This window comes from Medicago sativa, chromosome 8 (assembly GCF_051527215.1).
Source record: "Medicago sativa cultivar Bolivia chromosome 8, Bolivia_mono, whole genome shotgun sequence".
Lineage (NCBI taxonomy): Eukaryota > Viridiplantae > Streptophyta > Magnoliopsida > Fabales > Fabaceae > Medicago > Medicago sativa.
The window spans coordinates 18,221,341-18,245,564 of NC_140756.1; the positions used below are offsets into that span (position 1 = coordinate 18,221,341).

Sequence of the window (24,224 nt, forward strand, 5' to 3'; positions counted from 1 at the left end):
CAGAAAGAATGAAACGAGTCTAAATTTATCAGCATCATCATCCCCAATTCAAACGATATGATGGCAAACAAAAAAGTGCATTCTACATATTGCAACATTTTTTAATTGAAAGATTTGACAAAAGAAAACATGAAAAATGTTGCATGGTTCTCCTGGAGATATATAAAGGAACTAGAAAGACCACATTATACATGAAAGCTCTAATTCAACAAATTGATCAGACTCCATCTGTTTTGTTCCTCTCATAACTCAACTCCCTCACCTTCACTCCACTCTCACTAGCCTCATCAACACATATCTTATAGCTTCTCTATAACTCTTGTTCATCCAATGGAACATACTTAGTACCAGACATAACTCTCAAGTCTCAACATCAACTACTTTGTACATTTCTAAATATAAAAATATGCATCAAAATAATAACAGATAATAACCACAATTAAGATCGTATCAAAACATAAATTTGCCTCAAAAGAAGTAACATAACCACTTAGATAATCTTAGTATATTTGTCCCAATTAGATCATATCAGAAACACTAAACTATATTAAGAAAAACGAGTTCCCCTCGTTATCTATGAGTGATGCAATTGATTGCGGTTTGGGAAGTTAAGATCACCCAACAAGAGGATTCAGAACTTGTCCTGCAAAGAGGATTGTTTGGGTCGAATCTTCTCTAATTAGAAATAGAAAAGGGTGATCGGCTATAAAATCTATTCCTCTTGGAATACACAAGGCCACCTTTCCAGCAGTGGTCGCAGCAGCTTCAGTGCCTTCCTCGTTTACTTCAATGAAAGACTTGTGAAATATGTTGGAAACAGAAAGGTCTTGACCTTCAAGAGAGTCCACCATTTTTGTCAAACCTCCAGAAGAGAAAGGTAAACTCACTCCTAACTCCTTCATCATACGAGAAGTTTCAAGCCCAAATGAAAATTTGAATCTTGGAATTTGGAATTTACCTACTCCTACTTTTTTATACGGAAGCTTGTGCTCTATGTACTCAAATTCAGAAGTCACCTTCTCAACCATAGATGATAGTCCATCTTTTTCATTTGGAAGAAAAATGTACATAGAGAATTGTCGCTTATCTTTTCCTTGTTTATAAGGAAGACGAAGAACTTTAAAACCATCAAAAGCACTAATAAACTGGTCAAGGTTGCTGCTCATAAAAGGAACTTTGACTGAGCTGCCATTCAGAAGGTGAAAATCATATTTGCTTGTCCTCCAATTAGGAAATGGATTACTCCATGCTCCTTTAAAATACAATGCATTAGCAAATATGAGTCTAGTTAAGCTGTCAACTGACCCTTGAGGAAGAATTTCTTTAATAAGACCATTTGTCTCTTTTTCAGCCCATAAATTCACTTCTTTAGTCACTTCAATAGCCTTTAAAACATATCAAATTTAAAAATCAGTAATACAATAACAATATCCTTTAAAACATCAAATTTGAAAAACAGTTATGCAAATAAATTAGTTGAATTCTTTTCACAAGTATATCAATAGAAGAAATTAACTTTCTGTTGGTCTAATTTTCACATACTACGGGGCTATATTAGTTGGATGCTAAAAAACAAAAAGGAGAGGAAAGTTGATATCTGTTACTCTAGAATCATTTTGGTCAAATAGTTGTATGCTAAAAGAGACAACAACATTAATAATAATCCTTTTTTCCCTTCTAGATAAACACAGATGTAACTTCAAAATCCTATTCAAATGACTATTTTACACCTTTCATTCTTTTGAAGAAGCATGTCTACAAGCTAAGTCCTATACAGAGGAAAAAAACTACTCTTCTGTATACCAAGCCAGGATGAAATGGAAAGATTAAATCACGAAGCTTCTGAGCCAGACTAAGGGTAAAATAACAAACATTTTCAAGTTCCAAATCCAGTTAGCATCGTTAACAACTACATCATTAATCAAACACCATTTAAAAAAGCAAGTGCAAGAAATGCATTAACAACTAAAACAATTAAACAACCAAAAATTTCAAGAAATGCATTGTTGTGACACAATTATAATACATGGAAAGAGTGAGATATACAAAGTAACATACCTTGTTCAGGAAATCCACAGAAGACAAAGTGGCCTTATAATCAGCAGACACGGTTTCTTTGAAGGAAGGTTGAAGACAAAGGGTCTTTTCCACCCACACACCATTGGCGAAAGAGAGGCGAGGACCACCAGAAGAAGCAGCATCTTTGAGGAGGACAGAAAGGAGATGAGAGACAAAAGAGTTGAGATGATCAGTGGATTTGAAACGAAGGAAGTCGAGAAGCTGTTGTTGAGTAGGACCCTCAGAGCCAGCAACAATGATGCTGAGAACAACTTGGAGAGACAATGGTGAAAAGACGACGTTGTTGTCTGATTCTTTTGAGAAGAGATGTTTGGCGATGGTGAGGGAAACTTTCGCTTGGTTGGTGCTTGATTCATCAAGGTGAGCCAATGTTTGTTCCTCTTTTTCTTTTGATTCATCACCAAGAACCGTTCTTTTCCGTTTGTTGATTGAATCACAGGGAGCCATTGTTCTTCTGATTTTTCAACTGAAAAGCAATGACAAAGCAAGAAACACTTCCATGAGGAACACAACAATACAGTAATGGAAATTAAACAGAAGGCATAAATGAAAATGAGTATACCACTAAATTAATCTTTGGCGTTGTAAGATACTTTCAAATAGGTCCTTAAGATTATGAATATTTCAAATCGGTCACTAACTTTGTCAAATTGTACTCATTAGTTCTTCTGAAAACATGTTACGGACTAAATTGATATAGGTCCGTGAGATTATGGATATTTTGAAAAGGTCCCTGACTATGTCAAATTTTACTTGTAACATGTTACAGACTAAATTGATGGTAAATGGTTAAAGATGGTAACCAATTTAATAGAAAGTTGTTAAAATATAGGGAATAATTGATAATAAATGGTTAAATTTGACGACGAACTTGACATTTTAATAGAATCAGTGATGTTTACCAAATATTCATAGTATTCATAATATCATGGACTTACATACACATACACATACACGGTGTCTTATATATTCAAAGACCTATACAAGGTAAGATTTTGATTCATCAAGTAACTTAAACGTGAATCAAAACTATGAGAGTAAATTAATCTGTTAAACAATATACAAATGCATGTACATAGGTATGACTCAAAATAAATTAGGGTTTGAAATTTGAAAACAAGTAAAACCCTAATTCTTCTAAAATCGGGAACACAAGAATAATAGGGAGAAGAGAAATAACCTTGAATCGGATTGATTAGGTTACGGTGAAATCGAACTTGAAATCGGAGAAAGAGTGTGAAGTTTAATTGTTGCCGCTGTTTGCTTATATAGAAAATTTTGGTGGGCTTTAAACTTTGGTCCCAAGTTTTGATTATTGCTCTCCACCCAGCACGTTTTGCTCGCACCCTGCAAGCCTACCAAAAATACCCTTGCGCAAGTTAACTTGCGCAAGTGTTAATTGTTACGCAAGTTAACTAACGCTGCGTGAGTTAACATGCGTAGCGTTAGTTAACTCACGCTGCGTGCTTTCTTAAACAAGGCAGAGCACCTCATTTCCTCATTTCTCATCTAAAATCTCAAAAAATCCCAAAAATCTCTCTCAAATCACCCAACTCCAAAATTCCTTCAAGTTCAATTTGTTCGAATTTTATTGAAATTTATTTTATTGACTTTATTTTTCTAATTTATTTTATTGAATTCACGCTATCACAATTTTATTGACTTTATTATAAAAAATATATTGTGTTAATTAAGTCACATTGCGTGACTTAACTCACGCATCATATAAGTTGTGCGTGACTTAAGTCACGCACGTTATAAGCACTGCGCAACTTAACTTGCGTAAATTGGCCAGTTCTAAAAACTGAGGCACAAACGTTTCTTGGATGGTAGTCAATGGTCTTCAATGGTTTTTGCACGTTTTCCTTCACATTTGACCACGTTTTTTGACTCATTAATTGCTATATACCTCATACCCCCTATAAAAACCCTCACATGCTTCCTCTTTTCCTCACATTTTATCATCCCACTCTTTCTCTTCTTCTTGCTCTGCTTCTTTGTTTCTTATTAGTTTCTAGGGTGGTTATACCGCTTTAGGTATATACCAGTGGCTTCTGGGGGAAGTAGTGCTCGGTCCGATCGGAAAAAGGGCATCTTGATGTCGTTTTCCCTAGGGCTGATCACTATTTTCCCCAGGAGCTATTTGGCATATACCGAAGAGGATATCAAATAAGTTTTGACCTCAAGAGGGCATTAAAAAAAAGTAAAAAAATTAACCTTATTTGCGCGACTTAACTCGCGTAGTGCGTGACTTAAGTCACGCATAAATACAACGTACGTTAGTTAAGTCACGCTACGTGACTTAACTTGCGCAAGGGTATTTTTGGTACGCTTGCAGGGTGCGAGCAAAACGTGCTGGGTGGAGAGCAAAAATCCCAAGTTTTTGCCGCTAAAAGATATCAAAATTGAATAAATTATTTTATCCCAAAATAAATAAATCAAATAAAAGATGGATATGGATTTTTATTTGCAATGTTGATTTTTTTTTTTTAAATTACATTTGAGGTCATTTATCTTTCTTTTGTCACGTTTAAGTCTTTTATTTATCAAAATGTGCACAAGTTTTTTTTTTTTTTAAGAAACTAAACTAGTTCATTGAAGTTGTTATCGAGGATAATCGAACCTGAAACATTGAGGATGAGCACACTCCAAGACTCAAGCCAACGCCACCAAAACAATCCAAGTGGGTTAAAACTTAAAATGTGCACAAGTCAATCATTTCTTTTATTTTTTCATTAAAAAAAATGCCGAAATAATAACTTTATTGATAAGCTTGTGCATATTTTGATACCTTTTCAGGGTTTTTTTTTTTAATGAAAAAAATGAAAGAAAATATTAACTTGTGCATATTTTGATAAATAAAGGACTTAAACGAAACATAAAAAAAATATAGGAGCAATATGTTACAACTAAAAAAGATAGAGGGCTTTTAGTGTAATTTTGCTTTTTTTTTTAAGGATCAATATGTTTCTTTTTAAAGGCCAAACTATAATATATGAACAAGAACCTATATTCATTGAGTATGCTAGTTTTTTTTTTATTTAATACTAGCCGGGACATTCACGTGCATGTCTTTTCGTTCTTTTTATTGCGATAACGTTTAAAAACTATGAACAGTGTTGTTTTTATGAAATTTTGATTAAAATTAAAAATATAAATGTTTGTTGCTTTCAAATTATAACAAATCATTATATTTTTTTTACACCAAAATATAAAAAAAAAATACAATTTAAGAGTCTGTTTGTTACGGATTAAAATAAAAGTGATTTTCACATAAAATAATTTAGAGATTATATTTTAGAGATTATTAGCCCGTTTGTTATAGCTTTTTTAAGAAAAAAATCACTTATTTTAAAAAAATAATCACTTTTAAAAGTTTTGCATCCGTTTGTTACAGCTTTTTAAAAAAATCAGAATCTAAAAAAAAATCTAAAAACAGCTTCAAATGAGAAGCTGTTAAGAGCAGCTTCTCAAAAAATAGATTTTTTTTTAGAGGAGAGAGAAAATATTGGGTCCGTTTGTTACGGATTAAAATAAAAGTGATTTTGGCATAAAATAATTTAGAGATTTTAGAGATTTTATGAAAAATCAGAATCTATTTTGTGTGTGTTTACCGTAACAAAAATCATTTTTTTTAAACAAATAATCTAGTTTGTTTGGATACAACTATATAAAAGGAATTTTTTGTTACAAAATTAGTTCAATCTTTTAAATCATATTTTCTCTCTCCTCTAAAAAAAATCTATTTTTTGAGAAGCTGCTCTTAACAGCTTCTCATTTGAAGCTGTTTTTAGATTTTTTTTAGATTCTGATTTTTTTAAAAATCTATAACAAACGGATGCAAAACTTTTAAAAGTGATTATTTGTTTTAGAAAAAGTGATTTTTTTTCTTAAAAAAGCTATAACAAACGGGCCCATTATTTAAAAGATTGAACTAATTTTGTAACAAAAAATCCCTTTTATATAGTTGTATCAAAACAAACAAGATTATTTGTTTAAAAAAATGATTTTTATTATGGTAAACAAACGCAAAATAGATTATGATTTTTCATAAAATCTCTAAAATATAATCTCTAAATTATTTTATGTCAAAATCATTTTTAGAGCCCGTTTGTTATAGCTTTTTTAAGAAAAAAAATCACTTATTTTAAAAAAATAATCACTTTTAAGAGTATTGTATTCGTTTGTTACAGATTTTAAAAAAAATCAGAATCTAAAAATAATCTAAAAACAGCTTCAAATGAGAAGCTGTTAGGAGCAGCTTAAAATAAAATAGATTTTTTTTAGAGGAGAGAGAAAATATAATTTAAAAGATTGAACTAATTTTGTAACAAAAAATCTCTTTTATGTAGTTGCATCCAAACAAACTAGATTATTTGTTTAAAAAAAGTGATTTTTATTTCAGTAAACAAACACAAAATAGATTCTGATTTTTCATATAATCTCTAAAATATAATCTCTAAATTATTTTATACCAAAATCACTTTAATTTTAATCCGTAACAAACGGGCCCTTATTCTAATCCGTAACAAACAGGCCCTTTATGAAAAATCAGAATATATTGGTGTCATTGAAATTGATAAACATGATCTGTTTGATTTCTTATAATCTGAAAGCAACAAATATTAATATTAATCAAAATAAAAATTACATAAATAAATATTCATAATTTTCAAATATTATCACAATAAAACGACCAAAAAGACAGGCACGATCGTGTCCGTCTTTTCGTTGGTTATTATAAAGAATTTTTCCAATCAAATTGCATTACAAAATTATATTACCAAAATAAGATGAAAAGCTATATATAGAGCAAATAGTCACTTTAGTCCCTGGCTCTGCACCTCGATGTCACATAGGTCCCTGACTCATGATTAAATACAAACAAGTCCCTGACTCTACACTTCCGTTATCACTTTAGTCCCTGCCGTTAAAAAAATCTGTTAAGTGATGATGTGGCACGCTGACAAGGAGTATGACATGTCACAGGGACTAAAGTGAAAGTAAAAGTAAAAAAATGGTCACTTTGGTCCCTGAATCGAAAATCAATATCCTCAATTTACTGTTAGATCCCTGACTGTGTATACTTACTGTCAGTTAGGTCCCTGAATCGAAAATCAATATCATCAATTTATGTTAGGTCTCTGACTGTGTATACTTACTGTCAGTCAGGTCCCTGATAGTAAACACAAAATTAGGGGTCAAAATCCAAATGCACGTCTGAATGAACTACAAATGCTTACATCTTTCATGCCAACTCCAAGGGGTCCGAGGCCAACTATGCGATGTTTGTTAGTTTATTTATGTACCAAAATTGCTAAATTATAAGCACAACTGTGGTGCGATATTTTGTTTAATATTTTGCTGAATCATTATGTAATGACTTGTTAAATTATATGCCCAAATATGGTGCAATCTTTTAATTACTCTATGGTTGACATTAATGACTTAATAGTTATGTTATGGAAACATTTGTTATTAAACTATGGAATCATTTTTGTAAGTGTTATAATAATATTTTGATATTTAGCACAAATACCTTAGTGTTGAGTAAGTAGCATGTTAAACTAACAACTTGCCAAGGATCTTAGTGAAATTTCGTGTTTAATGTCAGGGACCTAACTGATAGTAAGTACACACACTCAGGGACCAGTAAATTGAGGATATTGATTTTCGATTCAGGGACGCAACTGACAGTAAGTACACACAGTCAGGGATCTAACAGTAAATTGAGGATATTGATTTTCGATTCAGGGACCAAAGTGACCATTTTTTACTTTCACTTTAGTCCCTGTGACACGTCATACTCCTTGTCAGCGTGCCACATCATCACTTAACAGATTTTTTTAACAGCAGAGACTAAAGTGATAACGGAAGTGTAGAGTCAGGGACTTTTTGTATTTAATCCTGAGTCAGGGACCTATGTGACAGCGAGGTGCAAAGTCAGGGACTAAAGTGACTATTTGCTCCTATATATATATAACAAACAAAAGAACCAACCTTAAATAAACATGGGTTCTTTCTTTCACTCAAGCCAAGTGAATTAACACTATACTTCTTCTTCTTCTTCATCATCTTCTTCCTCAAAACATAGAAACACAAACAACAACATAGTTACAATAAAAACAATGACAACAAACACAATCAAAGAAACATCAACATCACCATCATGTTCTCAAAACATCATAGATCATCATCATCTTCCTCTTCATCTCCTCAGATCCGACACAATCCCACCATCACCAACTCTCTCCAATTCCACAATCGATTTCCTTCCAAACTTCTCCGGTTACTCATGGATCGCTTATGGAGCTTCTTCCCTTCTCGTCATCGCCCATTTCCCTTCTCCTCTTTCTGATCATCAATCACGTATTGGTCCTATTTTTCGTCAATTCTTTGAACTTTCCTCCGATCACTCTTACCCTGTTTCTGCTGTTTCATGGTCCTCTCAAGTACCCTCCAATGGTGATCTTGCTGCTGCTGCTGAAAATTGTATCTGGGTTTTTAACCATGGTTCTGTTAAGTCTAAAGGTAACTCAAAGTTTCGATTTTTAACCTCTTTTCTATGGGTTTTTGATTTTTTTGCTGAAGTAATGGATATGATGATTAAAAACTATATTTTTAGTAATTTTAATAGGTTTTGAGAATTTAGGGGGTAACTACTTGTGGGTTTAGTTTAATTATCAACTGCAACTAACTGTATGTTTGGTTCTGTGGTGACAAGAATTAATTTTGTAAAATTGATTCTGTTTAAAAGTGAGTTGAATGTATGGATATGTTCATGTAAAAGTGAGTTGAAGAATAAATTTTGAGTGTAAAATTATGAATAGAAAATAGAAGATGCACCATCGGTGTAAAATAGTTTTACATTGACATCAAATGAGTATCTTGTATTCTGCCAAATCAGAGAGATGTTTTGAAATTAGTTGTATGACATGACAGGGAAAGACTAGATGGGATGGAATTAGAAATGATAACATTAGAGAGAGATTTGGGGTAGCACCTATAATAGAAAAGATGGTGGAAACTCGACTTCGGTGGTTTGGGCAAGTAGAGAGAAGTCCTGTAGATTCTGAATTAAAGAGAGTAGATGAGATAGGGAGTAGTCAAATCACTAGAGGCAGAGGAAGACTTGGAAAAAACTATTGAGAGAAACTATTTAGAAAGATCTAGAGATTAATGAGTTGGATAGAGATATGATATATGACGGAACATTATGGCGGATTTTGATCCATGTAGCCGACCCCACTTAATGGGACAAGGCTTGATTGTTGTTGTATTGGTTTTTTGGTTTAATTGCTGAAATAATGAATATTGTGAATAAAAACTATGATTTTAATAGCTTTTAGGATTTTGGGGGGTAATTGTTTGTGGGTTTAGTTTAATTATCCAATGCAACTAAGCATAGATATGGACATGACACCGACACGTAGACATCGATAATAATTTAAGGAAATGGAAGTGATTGAATATAATTCATGTGTTTGTGTTGTGTTGGGATACTTAATACGCCTTTAATCTGAAGTGTCGGTTCTGGATAGATCAAATGTCCATAGTGATGTAAGTTTCTTATGGTTTTTGGAGGGTTTGATAGGGACTGATATAACTCTACTTGGAAAGTGATGTTGGGGTTTTAGTGCACCTTATGCTTGGTTAGAGAAAAATCCATTTTGTTATAAGTAAAGATAGCTCTCCAAGTTTTTGGATGATTTGTTATCATCTTTTGATGTGAAATCAGCTGTAAGTCTTCTCTCGATCCTTCCTATGTAGGTAGCAAAGAGTTATGTTGTGTGTAGTGTATACATCTAATTTCTCAACAGTTTTCAATTCATTATTAACCTTATACTAAGGGGCCAGGAAGGATGGTTCTTAACTCAATACTTTGAGTATTTGTGAACTCACGTATTTCTAACAAATGTGTTTCCCTTGATTCTGAAAAGGGAAATGCTAACAAGTGCCCTTGGGGCATTGTTTAAGTAATCAATAGTAGTAACTTTTGCATAGAAATATGTGTGATTATTACTTTTTCATATGTTTGACTTATGTTTTCAAGAGAATATTTCTATATATGATTTCCTTAAACAATGCCCTTAGGGCACTTGTTAGCAAGACCCTTATGAAAAATATGGGAAGTTGGGTAGGAAGCAATTCAAAAATATGGATATTTTTGCAGCTAGACTGAGTGAGCTTTTGACATTTGAGAACTTCCCCAACATCACTTTTCAGAAACTGAGCATTTCAGTTAATACTAAAGGGTTTCCTTTCCATATAAGTTTTAGTTTACAGCTAGCTCATCTACTCGTAAATTATGTAATATTTGAAGTCTGTCATATTGTTTGGAATAAAAGCCTAAGAAACAGGCCCTCTAGGTATTATTATATTATATAGTCTGTCCACCTTTATAAATAGTCACAGAGTATGGTAATGTCTATTTTGGAGGAATTTAGATAAGAAAATTCTAATTTTTGTTTTTCTTTTCTTATCCTTTGTTCTTGCACTTTCTTGTTGCTAATATGTTTATTCTTTTCAGGAAAAGACAGAAAATATTACAATAGAAAAATGAGCCTCTTATTTGATTAGCTTTATATATTAAAAACACAATCTTGTCACTCATATTCAGGTTCTTTTTGTTGGAGCCAGAATGCAGTGCTTGTACAACGTACAGAAGTGGAGACCATCAGATGGACAGGATCAGGGGACGGAATTATATCTGGTGGAATGGAGGTAGTTTTCTGGAAAAAGAGTAACAAATGTTGGGAAATCGCGTGGAAGTTCAAAGCAGATCAGCCCCAAACACTCGTAAGTGCAACCTGGTCTATTGAAGGCCCTTCAGCAACTGCATCACGTCCTAGTAAAGAACAGATTCAAGGGTCCTTAATCGGTCAGGTAAGCAAATGTGTGTTTGTATGTCAGAGCAATGGAGTATCTGAATATTCAAAAGCCAAACTTCAACACCCTCTACCTGTTGTGACAATTCAATGGAGACCATCAAGGGGAAGACTATCAAACAGATATAGCAGGCATTCAAAAGGGAATGTATTACTGACATGCTGCTTAGATGGAACTGCTAGGTTATGGAGTGAGGTTGATAATGGAAAGACCAAGAGGGCTGGGAAGAACACAGGGTCCTCTTTTTGTGTTGTTGCTGTTATTGAGATTAGTCAGTGTTTAAATGGAACTCTTGGTTCAGATATATTTGTGATGTGGGGGACAGAAATCGAGGGGTTGTTTAGAAGAGGCGAAGGAGACAGACAAATTTTTTCCAAAGAAGAATTTGAGCACGACGTGAGAAAGTGTGATTGGTTAGTTGGATATGGTCCTGGAATGTTGCTTAGCTTTTGGGCTGTCCACTGTCTTGATGATGTTTCCCCGCTGAGGTTTCCCCGAGTTACATTATGGAGGAAGCATGAACTTCAGAGCCATGACATAGGAAACATTTATAAATTTGACTCATCTGATTTTAAAAACGCAGTACTTATACATAATAAAGTCATGTTATCAAGAAACTCCTTGTCTGGTCCACCAAGTATATGCTCTTTACTTCAGCTCTTACCTTGTAATTCCTTAGTTTGGTCATTTTTCCATATTCAGGAAACACGCGACACTGTTGAGAACTCCCTTGATAATGGTAAAACAGATGAAATATCTTCCCGTTTGACTGGTGGGTCTTTAAACTTAGATGGACACAGTGGGAAAATATTAAAGGTTTCGATTCATCCTGATACAAGTGAAGCTCAAGTTGCTGCTTCTCTTGATTCTAATGGACTGCTTATTTTTTGGTCACTTTCTAATATTTCAAACTCCATTTTGGGATGTCCAACGTTGGTTCCTACTTGGGAACTCTGTGGAAAGCTTGCAACTCAACACTCGTGCTCCATGTATACAAGCTTGACATGGGCACCTTCAATACTTGATGAGCAACTGGTGTTTTTTATGGGACATAACAGGGGGATTGATTGCTTCATAGTTGATATTAGTCGAACTGAAGAGGAAAACATAGAATGTCACTACTTATGCACTATTCCCTTCACTGGTCATGGTCCTTATGAGGATGGCCCACACGATATATTTGCAATTCCTTTGAACACTACGTGTAATAAAACATTTCGTAATAATAAACTTATGCTATTGGCAATTTGGATGGGGAGATTTGAAGCTCTATCATGGGAAGTTAACTTGCACTCTTTTGACATGTCAACAAGCTGTTCTGAATGCAATTTTGATGCTAAAAGCATTGATGACAACAGTGTTTGGGCATTTGAAAGTACATATGCTAGTAAAAGATATTACATTACTGTAATTCCATGTTCATCCGACTTTCCAAGTTCCAATGATTCGGTTACTAGTTTTGCAGTGGCGGATCCAGGAACCCTGAGTCACAGACAACAAGAGTTTGGCTTTGCAAATGATCTTTGTAGTAGCTCTCCTACATATATCTTGGCCACAGGCTGCTCTGATGGTAGCTTGAAACTCTGGAAAAGCAACCGTGACAATCCGTTGACCCTGAACTTGCCGTGGGAGCTTGTGGGTATGTTTGTTGCACATACTGGTCCTGTCAAAGGTATATGTTTCACTGATTGTGGTCAGAAAGTTGCTACATTCTGCAACGGAAATGATTCGAATGCTGTCAATACCATCCATATATGGGATGCTGTAAATCTGATCATTGCAGGGACATTTATTTTAGAAGATACACTCACGGTTGAAAGTGATATTACTACTCTCAGGTTGTTAACTTTAGGGACTGGTGAAGTATTGCTTGGAGTTAGTTTACAAAATGTATTGCAAGTATATGCTCGGAAGCGTTGTGACGGCCTGACTAGGTCAAACTCTGTAAATTTTCCAAAATTAAATGTATGGTCTCACATTGCTACTGCTCAAACTTCCCTTCCAATAAATGATTTCTTATGGGGACCCAGAGCTGCTCCGGTGGTAATTCATGGAAATTACTTCAGTATATTTAGTCATTGGTTGTTCCATGTGGATAAAAAGCAACAGAGTAATTTTCGTTCTCGTGACTCAGATCCAAGAGCCTATAATTGCAAGGGTGAAACATATGAAGACATAAGTTCTGCCGTTTTTACTGATCGTGACATTGGTGCTTTCGGAGAGCTTTCAACTGGAGACAGTCTTGCAGATTGCGATTCGAAGCAGTCCATCACAAATAATGTGAACAACAATAACCTGTACAGTAGCATGTTTCTTGCCAAGGAACAATTAAAATCTGAACTCCTTACCAAGGTTGGTTTGTGGAGCATCTTAGAAGTAGCTGAACTGATCAGTGGGTCTTTGCCTACTTATCACCCTGATGTACTTCTTATCAATATAAGTTCAGGTAATGGTTGAGTAAATGTTTTCTTTCATGATGACTGATGACTCAACAAATTTAACTCATGTTTGGATAAACAACTTAATAAAACTTTTATACCATAAGTGCTTATCATATTAGTTATGTATAAGCTATTTTGATAACAAAAGATAAAATAAAGGCAAATTGTTTTCGAATTATGAGCTGTTTTCGTAAGCTATTCAAGAGAGCTTATGAAAATAAACTGAAAACAGCTTATGGACATGTCATAAACTGATTTCACAAGCTCTCTCAAAGTGTTTATGCTAGTAGATAAGCTCAAATAAGTTAATCAGAACAGGCACTTACTCAAGCATGTGATTGGAATTATATCATTTTTTCACGCCGCATTATAACTTTTATATTTTTCAGGCAACTGGAAACGTGCTTATGCAGCTGTTAAACATTTTGTTGAATGCCTGATTTCTAATTATGATCCTATAAAGAGACAGATCACCAAAAGGAATGGTCTTCCAAGTATCATATTGTCAGATTATTTAGAAGGCCGTATGCCAAAAAGTTCGCAGGATAAGGGATTTAATTGGAGTGGGGATGTTGCTTCAATCACTTCATATCATTCGGATTACAGTTCTGAAAATAAAAGAAGTTCCACCACAACTAGTTCTGAGCTTAATGGCTTTATTGAATCTTTAGAGAATTTTCCCAATTTACCACATTTGATCAACATAGAAAGGGCAGAGATTCTCTCCATCATTGATCTGCTCAGGGAAGTTAGTAATCCAGACTCCTCTTCTGCATATCAAAGTCTTGATGAACCTGGGCGAAGGTATTATTGAACCTATGCAGTATTTTTATGGTTTTCTGTTAAATCTTCCTGTTTGATGTTTTTTTCTTCCTGTCACCTGATTTTTGTAGTACCGAGAATTGATATGAATTCAGATGATGATTTATTATATATAAAAATACACGAGCAGTGATGGTGGAACCTGATGGGCACTTTGTTGCTTTTTTATACATGATAATAATATGGTCTAAAATTTTCATTATAGGTTTTGGGTTGCATTAAGGTTTCAGCAACTACTTTTTCAACGGAAATTTGCTAGAGCTGCATCTATCGGGGAGATGATCGTTAACTCAAGGTTGTTCGTATGGGCTTACCACTCTGACTGTGTAGAAAATCTATTAGGTTCTGTCATACCCAATGAACCATCGTGGCAAGAAATGCGTGCTTTGGGTATGGGATTTTGGTATGCTAACATACCTCAATTGCGTGCAAGGGTAATGCTTGGTCCTTTTCTATTTTGCATTCTTCTCCGTGTTCTATATGAGTAAACGAGCGAAAACAAAATCTTGAAATTATAGCCTTCTTAGTTATGCTGATTGAATGATGTGCAAGAAAAGCAGGGATTTTTCATTAACTTCAAAAAATTGGCATGTGGAAGAAAATAAGTTATTTCACAAATTGCTGATATAGACTTTTTCTATATGATTAGAATATTTTGTTGTTTATTACTCTTTCCAATTCAGACAGCTTAAATACTTTCATTATTTCTATTAATTATAGATGGAGAAATTAGCAAGAGCACAATATTTGAAGAATAAAAATCCTAAGGATTGTGCGTTGCTGTATATTGCATTGAACAGAGTTCAAGTTTTAGCCGGCCTTTTCAAAATCAGTAGAGATGAGAAGGACAAGCCTTTAGTGGGTTTTCTCTTGCGCAATTTTCAGGTAAATTGTCTGACAGCACATCTGCAAGCACTGTTGTTTTTTCGAATGGCTCCTTCATTAAGCCAACAAACAAGGGACTACTAATTAGGCCAATGTTTTAAAAACAGGACCAACTGGCCGGTTCAATTAGTTGAACTGGGAATCAGATGGTTTTCCAGTTATTTTGATCCCGGTTGTACCGCAGTTTAGTTGAACTGGGCTGAATTGGTTGAACTGCGGTTGATTTGTTTTTTTTGCTTTCAATATGGAGTATGCAAATGTAAAATTTCCTTGTTGTACATGCATTTGTTTTATCACATTTATGATGTTAAATCCTTAAAGTAATTTTAATTAATTGACTACAGGATGAGAAAAATAAAGCTGCTGCTTTAAAAAATGCATATGTCTTATTGGGAAAGCATCAGTTGGAATTGGCGGTTGCTTTCTTTATGCTTGGAGGTGATCATTCTTCTGCTATAAATGTTTGTGCTAAAAACCTTGGGGATGAACAGCTTGCACTCGTCATTTGTCGCCTTGTTGAAGGCCATGGCGGACCATTGGAGCGTCACTTAATTGCTAAGTATATATTTCCATCGGCAATCGATAGAGGAGACTACTGGCTGGCTAGCCTTCTAGAGGTGCCCAAAATTACTTGCATTCATGTATCCATAAAACATTCTGTTATATTCTGCTTTTAAGTTGTAATGGCTTTTTTCATACTTGATCCTTACTGTAACTAGCTCTCCTTGATTTGCAGTGGGAAATGGGTAATTGCTATCAATCTTTTCATAGAATGCTAGAGTTTTCAGTAAACACTGTGGCTCCCGAGTCCACCATCATGTCCAATTCTGGTTCTTTTCTGGACCCTACTGTTGGATATTATTGCCAAATGCTTGCAACAAAGAATAGCATGCGGAATGCTGTAGGAGAGCAAAATTCTGCCATCCTTTTAAGGTGGGCAACTTTGATGACAGTTACTGCCCTAAAAAGATGTGGTATTCCTGTAAGTTTATTTAATATATTACACAGTTATTCGATTTTTGTAATTGTACTTTTAAAAATGAGCAAGCTTAATATACAAGCATATCTAGCCAAATCAAGTTACTTTGTTTAAACTTCCGACTATTTGTTGAACGTGACTTGAGATATGTTTTACCTTGGGCTGCTTGACATGAAACCTCTGTGATCTCCTACTTTGTTCTTCACATGCGAGAAATACGTGTTGTACCTTCAATAGCTTTATATTTAGACGTTGTTTTCATTTTTATTTTTGAAAGTGGAAAAGTTGGTGTGTTATCGCCTTGTTTATAGAATGGTCCTTTTTAGAAGAGATTATTGTTTCTTTTTGCGGTAGATTTCTTATGCCTGTTTCGAATAAATGTGTCCACTTGCTGCTCCTAGGATGATTCTGCAGTGCAGATGATTGTTGTGCTCCTCCAAGTTCCTAACCAGTTGCTTAGTAAAATTCTTGGAGAATTGTTAAAAAACTCTATAATCCTTTTTTTTACTGGTTTTGTGATTCCATCAAGTTAATTTTTTTTTTTATTTGTGTTAGCTCTAGATAATATTCACAATTGTCTATGTCTGAAGTTTTATGTGCATGCTGTAATATTACACTCGTGTCAGTACAATGCCAATATGTTACATTATATGCATGTGTATGTACTTGTGTTTCTGGTTCATAATTATATTTATTGTTCTCTTGTTTTAAGCTTGAGGCATTGGAGTATTTCTCATCTTCACCGAGCATGATTGGGACTGCAGATCAAGAGAATGAATTGGGCGATGTTCTGTCCAGTACATTAAAGCCTTTGCCAGGAAAATCGTCTAACTGGTTATCTGCTGATTTATCTGTGCATCTGGAGTTTCAAGTTAAATTGAATTTGGCCCTTTGCTACTTATCAAAACTGATAAGAGAGCATCCAAGTTGGCCTGACACTTTTACAGAATCTGATGGAGAAGCCTCTTATACTGAAGAGTACATGATTCAATACGAGAAATCAAATGATAGTTTTAAACAAAAGTTATACGCAGGGTTTGACCTTTTCGAACAAAGGTTTTCACTGACTCCATGCTATCTAATCAGCTCGGTATGCTTTCCTTTTACAGTATTTTTTTTTCTTCCTTTTATGCGTGTGTGTGACCATTGGCAGCAATATATTTACAGTGATTACTCTCTTTCCAATTCCCCTTTTCTTTACAGATCTTACTCTTACTTTGCCATCACGGGTTATGGTACATTGGGTATGATGTGACAGATGGAAGCACTCAAGGAGAACCATCTCAAAAGAAGACTGATAGATTTGATGTTTCCAATTTATCTCCTTCTCAATTCCAACCCCTGTTTAAAGCTGCAGAAGAAATCTCCTTTTTGTATTCAAGATTTTTTTCTGCCTGCGGTATGGTATATTCTCAACAAAGCTCAACTCCTGAGAAAGGTGCATCAGCTGATATCAAATCTAAATTTTTGGATACTTCCCAGTGTCACTTTGAAGGTCTTCTGAATTCATTGTGGTATTTAAGAGCTGTTTTGAGGAGTCAACTGAGGTCTATTAGCAAAGATCTTGTCAAAAAGCATCTTGAAATCCTTGATTTATTTGAATATTATTTATATTTTTCATTAGCTTGGCTTCATAGAAACTCAGAAGCCCTTTTATTTATGGTGCAACCTTTCTTGATTGCACATGATGGTTGTAATCCTTATGAGGTTGATATGGTGAATCTCAAGAAACTTATCCCAAAAGTTGCACAGTTGTTGGCTCAAAATTCTTTCATTACTAATATAGAAAACCTTCAAGTATCCAAATGTGCAGAGGATAAACTAGATGCAGATATGAAGTATTCAGTTCCTGATGATGAAAAATGGAAGATATTAGGGACCTGCATGTGGCAGCATATGTCTAGATTCATGATATCTAATTTGAATTTGGTTCTTTCCAAACTTGAAGATGAAAATGTGTCTGGTTCTTTCCACAGATATAGGGAATCTAATACTCCTAGAAATATGGATTCTGATAGCTTCAGCTTAACAGAGCAGATTATATTAGTCACATTTAACTTATGTGATTTACTGACGACAACAGTTACTCACATTTCTTCTTATCATCTTAAACAACTTGCGGAATTTTTGTGGCAGAAATTGGAGAATGATTCAACTGTTATGACTCTTGAATGGTTAAAACAAACAAGGCAGTTAGAATCCAATCAGAACAATAACCTGGACATTTCAGAATTGGTGAACGGGAAAGATGACTATCCTGTTCATCAGTTACTATGGGATCACTGTGCTGATCCCAAATTGATACGTGACTGCTTTGCACAGGAGAAACTCAATTGGTTAAAGGATACGGATCATAAGCCTATGAAAGGATGGAATGACCTGTATACAATTATGACAGGATTGCATAAAACTGATGACTCACATGATAATCATGAAATAGAATCTCCTGTTAAAGGAATGCTTCCAAGTGGCCATGCTTCTGTAAGATCCAACTCGAAAGATATAACTTGTGCTAATATTGAAGACTTTCAGAGTCCCAGAGAAATTTACAAGAGAAATGGAGAACTTTTGGAGGTAGTTATTATCCCTTTTATCTAATCATTTTCATATGGAAACACGTATGTCTATATAAGAATTTTGTCAATATATGCTTGTGCAGGCACTGTGTATAAACTCTACCAATCAACAGGAAGCTGCGGTTGCGACCAACCGGAAGGTTTGCCCTCTTAATTTCCTGTCATTCTGAAGCTTTGGGTAGTTTCATTTCAACACCATTTACATGTCTATGATTTTTATGCAGACAAGATTGTATGATAATTTGCGTCTAGGGACTAACATATTTTGTAAATAAAGATATGGATGAAGCATTTTATTGAGATTGTAATGGTTATTGTATCATTTTTGTCATTATAATGTGAAATTATAATTCTATAACTATTAATTATAATTGCTTTACGATTATACTTAGTCTTCCTCTTATCAAACTGACACTAGAGAAATCTTATCATCCATCATCTGAATATACAGCTAAGTGTGTAAATTTCTATGTTTCCTCTTATCTAATTCAGGGTATAGTATTCTTTCACTTGAAAGATGAAATTCCTTTTAATGGCGAAGCAGACCTTTTGTGGACCAAGGCCGATTGGCCACAAAATGGATGGGCAGGTTCAGAATCCACCCCTGCTCCTACTTGTGTTTCTCCTGGTGTTGGCCTTGGGAGGAAAAAAGGGGCACACCTCGGTCTTGGAGGAGCAACTGTTGGTATGGATTCTTCAGCTTGGCCTAGCAGAGACTTGACTGGCAATGGAACTTTAGGAATGCTAGGTTATGCTGGTATTGGTGCCTCTGGATTGGGTTGGGAAACTCAACAAGACTTTGAGGATTTTGTTGATCCACCTGCTACTTTGGAGAATACAAGTACCAGGGCTTTTTCTAGTCATCCAATGAGGCCTTTCTTCTTGGTTGGTTCAAGCAATACACACATATACTTGTGGGAGGTAAAAAAATCTTTAGTTTCTGTACATTCACGATGATAGATGTGATTGTAGAAATAGAAACAATCTTCTTTTGTTTTTTTCGAAGGCCGGCTTTGTCTTTATAGTTACATATTTACTCTTCAAGCTTCATGCACAAGCTATTCTTCTGTCACTAAGGAGGAGGGCATCCTTCACGTTAATGATTTGTTAAACTAGGCTCTTTTATTTATGACACACCCTTAATAAAAATTGAACCTTCAATCATCTTATATAGATCCTTTAAAAATTTGGATTTTTTTTCCAAGTGGCTATTCCCTTTGTTCCTTTTTACATGTTGCTATTGTAGAAGAATTTTGTTTCTAAACTTTCTATTTACTTTGCCATTTTCAAAGTTCTATTCAACATTAACTATTGTTTTGTCAATAATACCATTGACTATTTATTGCAAAGAGAGAAATAGGTGGAATGAGATAATAAATAGTTAAGGATACTACAGAAAGAATCTAAATAATTTCAGCAAAAGTAACAAAATTTATTGGTTTTCTTGGTATGTGTAAATAACCTTAAACGACAACTAAAACGGTATGAAGGGAGTATAATATAATTACTGGACTAGTACTATCTGGATTACTCTAGTGAGTTGATTAATTGCATTGATTGTTGATATTTGAAGCTTATGCTAATGAGGAGCTTTATAATATACAGTTCAATAAGGACAAAGCTACTGCTACATATGGGGTGCTTCCTGCTGCGAATGTTCCTCCACCTTATGCTCTTGCGTCAATTTCAGCATTACAGTTTGACCACTTTGGGCATCGTTTTGCCAGTGCTGCATTAGATGGAACTGTCTGCACATGGCAGCTGGAGGTAGGAGGAAGGAGCAACGTTCGTCCAACAGAATCATCCCTCTGCTTTAATGGCCAAGCTTCGTATGTACTTTTGTTTCTCAGAACTGAGTTATTATTTCAGTCATCCTTCACTTTGTGTTTGGATGTTAACATTTGATTCAAAATATGAGCATCATGAAAATTACAATTAGCTCTTAAAACGTTATATTTCCCTTTCTGGTTTGTACTGTATGAAATTACGATTAAATTTTTAAAACGTTATTTTTCTAGTTGATTATATTAACCATTTGAATCATGTTTAGGATATGGAGTTCTCCAAGTGATTTTTTTGTTCTGTTGATATGTATTATTTTTTCTATACTAAAGATGTTATTTGTTTCAATTTCCTTGTGTAACTGAAAATCTATTTTATGTTTGATTTCAGAGATGTCACGTACGTTTCCTCTAGTGGATCAATAATAGCTGTGGCTGGATACAGCTCTAATAATGTTAATGTGGTTATATGGGATACTTTAGCTCCACCTTCCACTTCTCGAGCTTCTATTTTATGTCATGAAGGTTTATTTCTATATCATGCATTTCTATATTATACACCATATTAATAAATGTTTGTGTCATTCCCCAAAAAAATAAACCACCTAACCCCCTTTAGGAAAATAGTTAATCTCATTTAATTTTTGAAGTGATAACAAAAGTAATTGCATTCTCCAAATTGCCTCTCATGGGAACTTGTTCCATGAGAATAAAAAGGTTATCAGAAAATAAAATCGAAACTAGATAAAGGGTATTTTATAAATGTATCTTATTTTAGGGAATATAAATGTTATCATTAATTAGTGTCGAATTAGTTAATATTTGTTTGTATTTTGGATCACCAAACATAACATTTTCTTTTTATATTTGAGACAAGAGGGATTAAAATTTATGTATTGTTTTAGTTTAAAAGAAAGTGTATGTCCTGTTTTATTTAGGAAAATTGGCTCACCTCTTTCTATATACTAACCTTTGCATGTCTTGTGAAGGTGGTGCGCGCTCTCTTTCTGTATTTGACAATCAACTAGGAAGTGGTTCTGTTTCACCTCTTATTGTGACTGGTGGTAAAGGCGGCGATGTTGGACTTCACGACTTCCGCTATATAGCTACCGGAAAGGCGAAAAGGCAAAGGCGTTCTGATAGCATTGGGCATAGCTCTCTCACATCTTTGAATTATGACAAGGACCATAATGTTGATGGGATGCTTTGGTATATTCCAAAGGCACATTCAGGTAAAGAGAGTTTATCTGCATTGGTAGTTATGGTTTATACTTTATTGCTTATCTAATAATGTGCATAAATTTTATGACCACAGCGAGTGTCACAAAAATAGCTACCATCCCAAATACCAGCTTGTTTTTGACTGGAAGCACAGATGGAGATGTCAAGCTCTGGGATGCCGAGAGCTCAAAGTTATTACATCACTGGTCTAAGCTACATGATAAACACACTTTTCTCCAGTCAGGCTCTCGTGGATTTGGTGGCGTTGTTCGGGTAAATGTTTTTGAAACTTACATGTCAAAATTTTCTTGTTTTTGAATGAGTTAGCATGAAATTAACTTATTTTAAACAGCTGTTTCTTGTATGAACTTAAATTTACTTTTACATTCCAATTTTTTTAGAAGTGCTCTAATTTTACTTTTCCATAAATAGCTAAAAGCTTAAGGACTTTCTCGTAAGCAAAGAAATATAATCTCAAGTCAGAAACCAATGTAAACTATACTTTAGTCTCTACTAAATGAATTGTGCCGAGGATAGGTTATGAAACCATCTTATAATTTGTATTTGAGCTGAATTCAACCTCAGCAACTAGCTCATGTAATGAAGGTTACTCCTACTTATAACTACTATCTCGTCTACATCACTAATTGATACAAGATCTGCAAAAAAAAAAAAAAAATTGCACGAATAGATAGCGCATCAAGGACAAAATTTTAACACACTAATACCATTCACTTAAATTGTCGCAGGCTGCTGTAACGGACATTCAAGTTGTTCCACATGGTTTTCTTACATGCGGTGGGGATGGAAATGTAAAGCTTGTACAGTTGAAAAGTCACCTGCGTGGTTTCGGGGATGTGTAACGATACCTTTGAGATGCTTCATTATTGATGTTAATCTCTACTATTGCACCAAATGCCTCAGTGAAAGTGGTTAAATTTTCTTGATCGCTGATTTTGACAACTTGCATTCCGAAGCCACTGTCTAGTATTGAGGCAGAACTCTTCATGTTATGCTAAGATCTACAAGAGGCAGAGCATAAATTCATTGGGGACAGCAAACAGTCCTTAACTTGGGAAAGCATTTCATCCTGGAACATAAACATCTCATGCTAAGTGAACCTCATTGCTTTGAATACTAAATGGGTTCCGTTTTGTTCTAGTCATTCATTCTTCAGTTAGGTTCTAGTCATTCTTTTTGTATAGTGTAAGTTAAATCACTTGGTCAGCATTTTGTGGTATGAATACCTCAAGCCTGACAATTTTTTTGAAAAGAATTAGTCTTGTAATATTTTATGTGTATTACCTTTTGAGCTCAATCACTTGATTATAGTGTGTTTATTTGAAAAAGGAATAAGAACATATGATAATGTTGGTATCAAAGATAAATGTCCAAAAACCCTTACTTCTCCGGTGGTTTGCGACAGCGAGTACTGTGGCATAAGGGGCTGGTTTTGGTTAAAATGTCGGATCAGCATCCAGAGAATGATTTGGAGAGGAGTGTGGAACAGTTGGCAGCTTTGGTAGACCAAGAAAAGTTGATGTGTTTGTTCTCTTAAGGAACTATTAATTAGATGGTACTTAAAATCACATGGAAAATTAAAAGTGATACTCATTTTTAGACAAATATTTTTTAGTTTTATTATGCAAATGTTATAGTTACCATGGGACAAATGGGGTATATTAATTTTTATCTTTTAGTAAACAACATTTATATTTAATTTTTTATTCGTTTGCATACTATAGTGCTCATATTCTGAATTTTGAATGTTGGATAGAAAATTACGATTTGATATTATCCCACAATTTCTAGTTACTTAAAAAAAACCTCCAATTTATAGGAAAAATAGATTTTGATCGAAATCCTAAAAAGGATTATTCAAACCTGAGATCAATATGCTCTTGATCGAAAATTGAATTTTAAACTTAATCTAAAACTAATTTTACTTTTAATTTAGAAATTAAGTGTTACAAATTTTAATCTAAACAATGATAAAATAAAATCACAATTTAATATATCATTAATTTTAAATTAGAAAAAACAATTTTTTGAATATAAGATAAATCAATTGTGTTCCAAATTTTCAATGAAGAAGTGTTGTGGTACCTACACGGTGTTAGTGTGACTATTCAAGAATTCATTCTTCATACAATTGTTAAATATTTTTTATAACCACTTTATCATCTATCATGAGAATTCATTCTTTTTTATTCGTCATTATTAAACGCAACTTTTGGAATCATGTATGTCATGTGATAATAAACATTATATATCTTATAGACTTATACAATGTGATTGAAAATTCTAACCCCCATACATTTATGTATTATATATGAATTATCTATGAAATAACTAAATTATTTTAAATAATCGCATAAATTTTTATAAAGTTTTCTTATTTTGGATACCATTTTAAAATTAGACAAGGAACATCATCCATATTAATTACTCCCTCCGTTCCTTTTTAAGTGTCTTTATAGAAAATTAACACCAAAATAGTGATGTGTATTTTTACACATTTTCTTCCTATTATACCTTCATTTTAATCCAC

General features: G+C 34.1%; 2 protein-coding genes across 2 annotated transcripts; one reads left to right on the forward strand and one right to left on the reverse strand.

Annotated features, from left to right (window-relative positions):
• Positions 1 to 427: 427 nt before the first annotated feature.
• Positions 428 to 3,390, reverse strand: LOC146897495 (serpin-ZX-like). Its single transcript, XM_085735543.1, has 3 exons — positions 3,260 to 3,390; positions 2,059 to 2,545; positions 428 to 1,385 (listed from the first exon to the last, which is right to left on the reverse strand). The coding sequence occupies exons 2-3, from the start codon at positions 2,524 to 2,526 to the stop codon at positions 615 to 617; spliced, it is 1,239 nt and encodes a 412-aa protein (XP_085591669.1). The 5' UTR covers positions 2,527 to 2,545; positions 3,260 to 3,390; the 3' UTR covers positions 428 to 614.
• Positions 3,391 to 8,082: 4,692 nt separating this feature from the next.
• Positions 8,083 to 22,643, forward strand: LOC146897496 (transducin family protein / WD-40 repeat family protein). The gene is given in 17 exon segments (XM_085735542.1): positions 8,083 to 8,610; positions 10,700 to 13,414; positions 13,799 to 14,213; positions 14,437 to 14,665; positions 14,952 to 15,116; positions 15,461 to 15,733; positions 15,853 to 16,098; positions 16,808 to 17,185; positions 17,299 to 18,669; positions 18,755 to 18,811; positions 19,164 to 19,592; positions 20,277 to 20,500; positions 20,844 to 20,977; positions 21,442 to 21,716; positions 21,718 to 21,750; positions 21,752 to 21,946; positions 22,423 to 22,643. Coding segments are annotated over 17 exon segments (7,656 nt in total). The 5' UTR covers positions 8,083 to 8,207; the 3' UTR covers positions 22,537 to 22,643.
• The last annotated feature ends 1,581 nt before the right edge of the window (positions 22,644 to 24,224 follow it).

Coding starts and splice junctions, on each gene's coding strand:
- LOC146897495 (XM_085735543.1), bottom strand. CDS start 2,526: ATGGCTCCCTGTGATTCAATCAACAAACGGAAAAGAACGGTTCTTGGT. Junction 1,386..2,058: donor CTGTGGATTTCCTGAACAAG/GTATGTTACTTT, acceptor TATGTTTTAAAG/GCTATTGAAGTGACTAAAGA.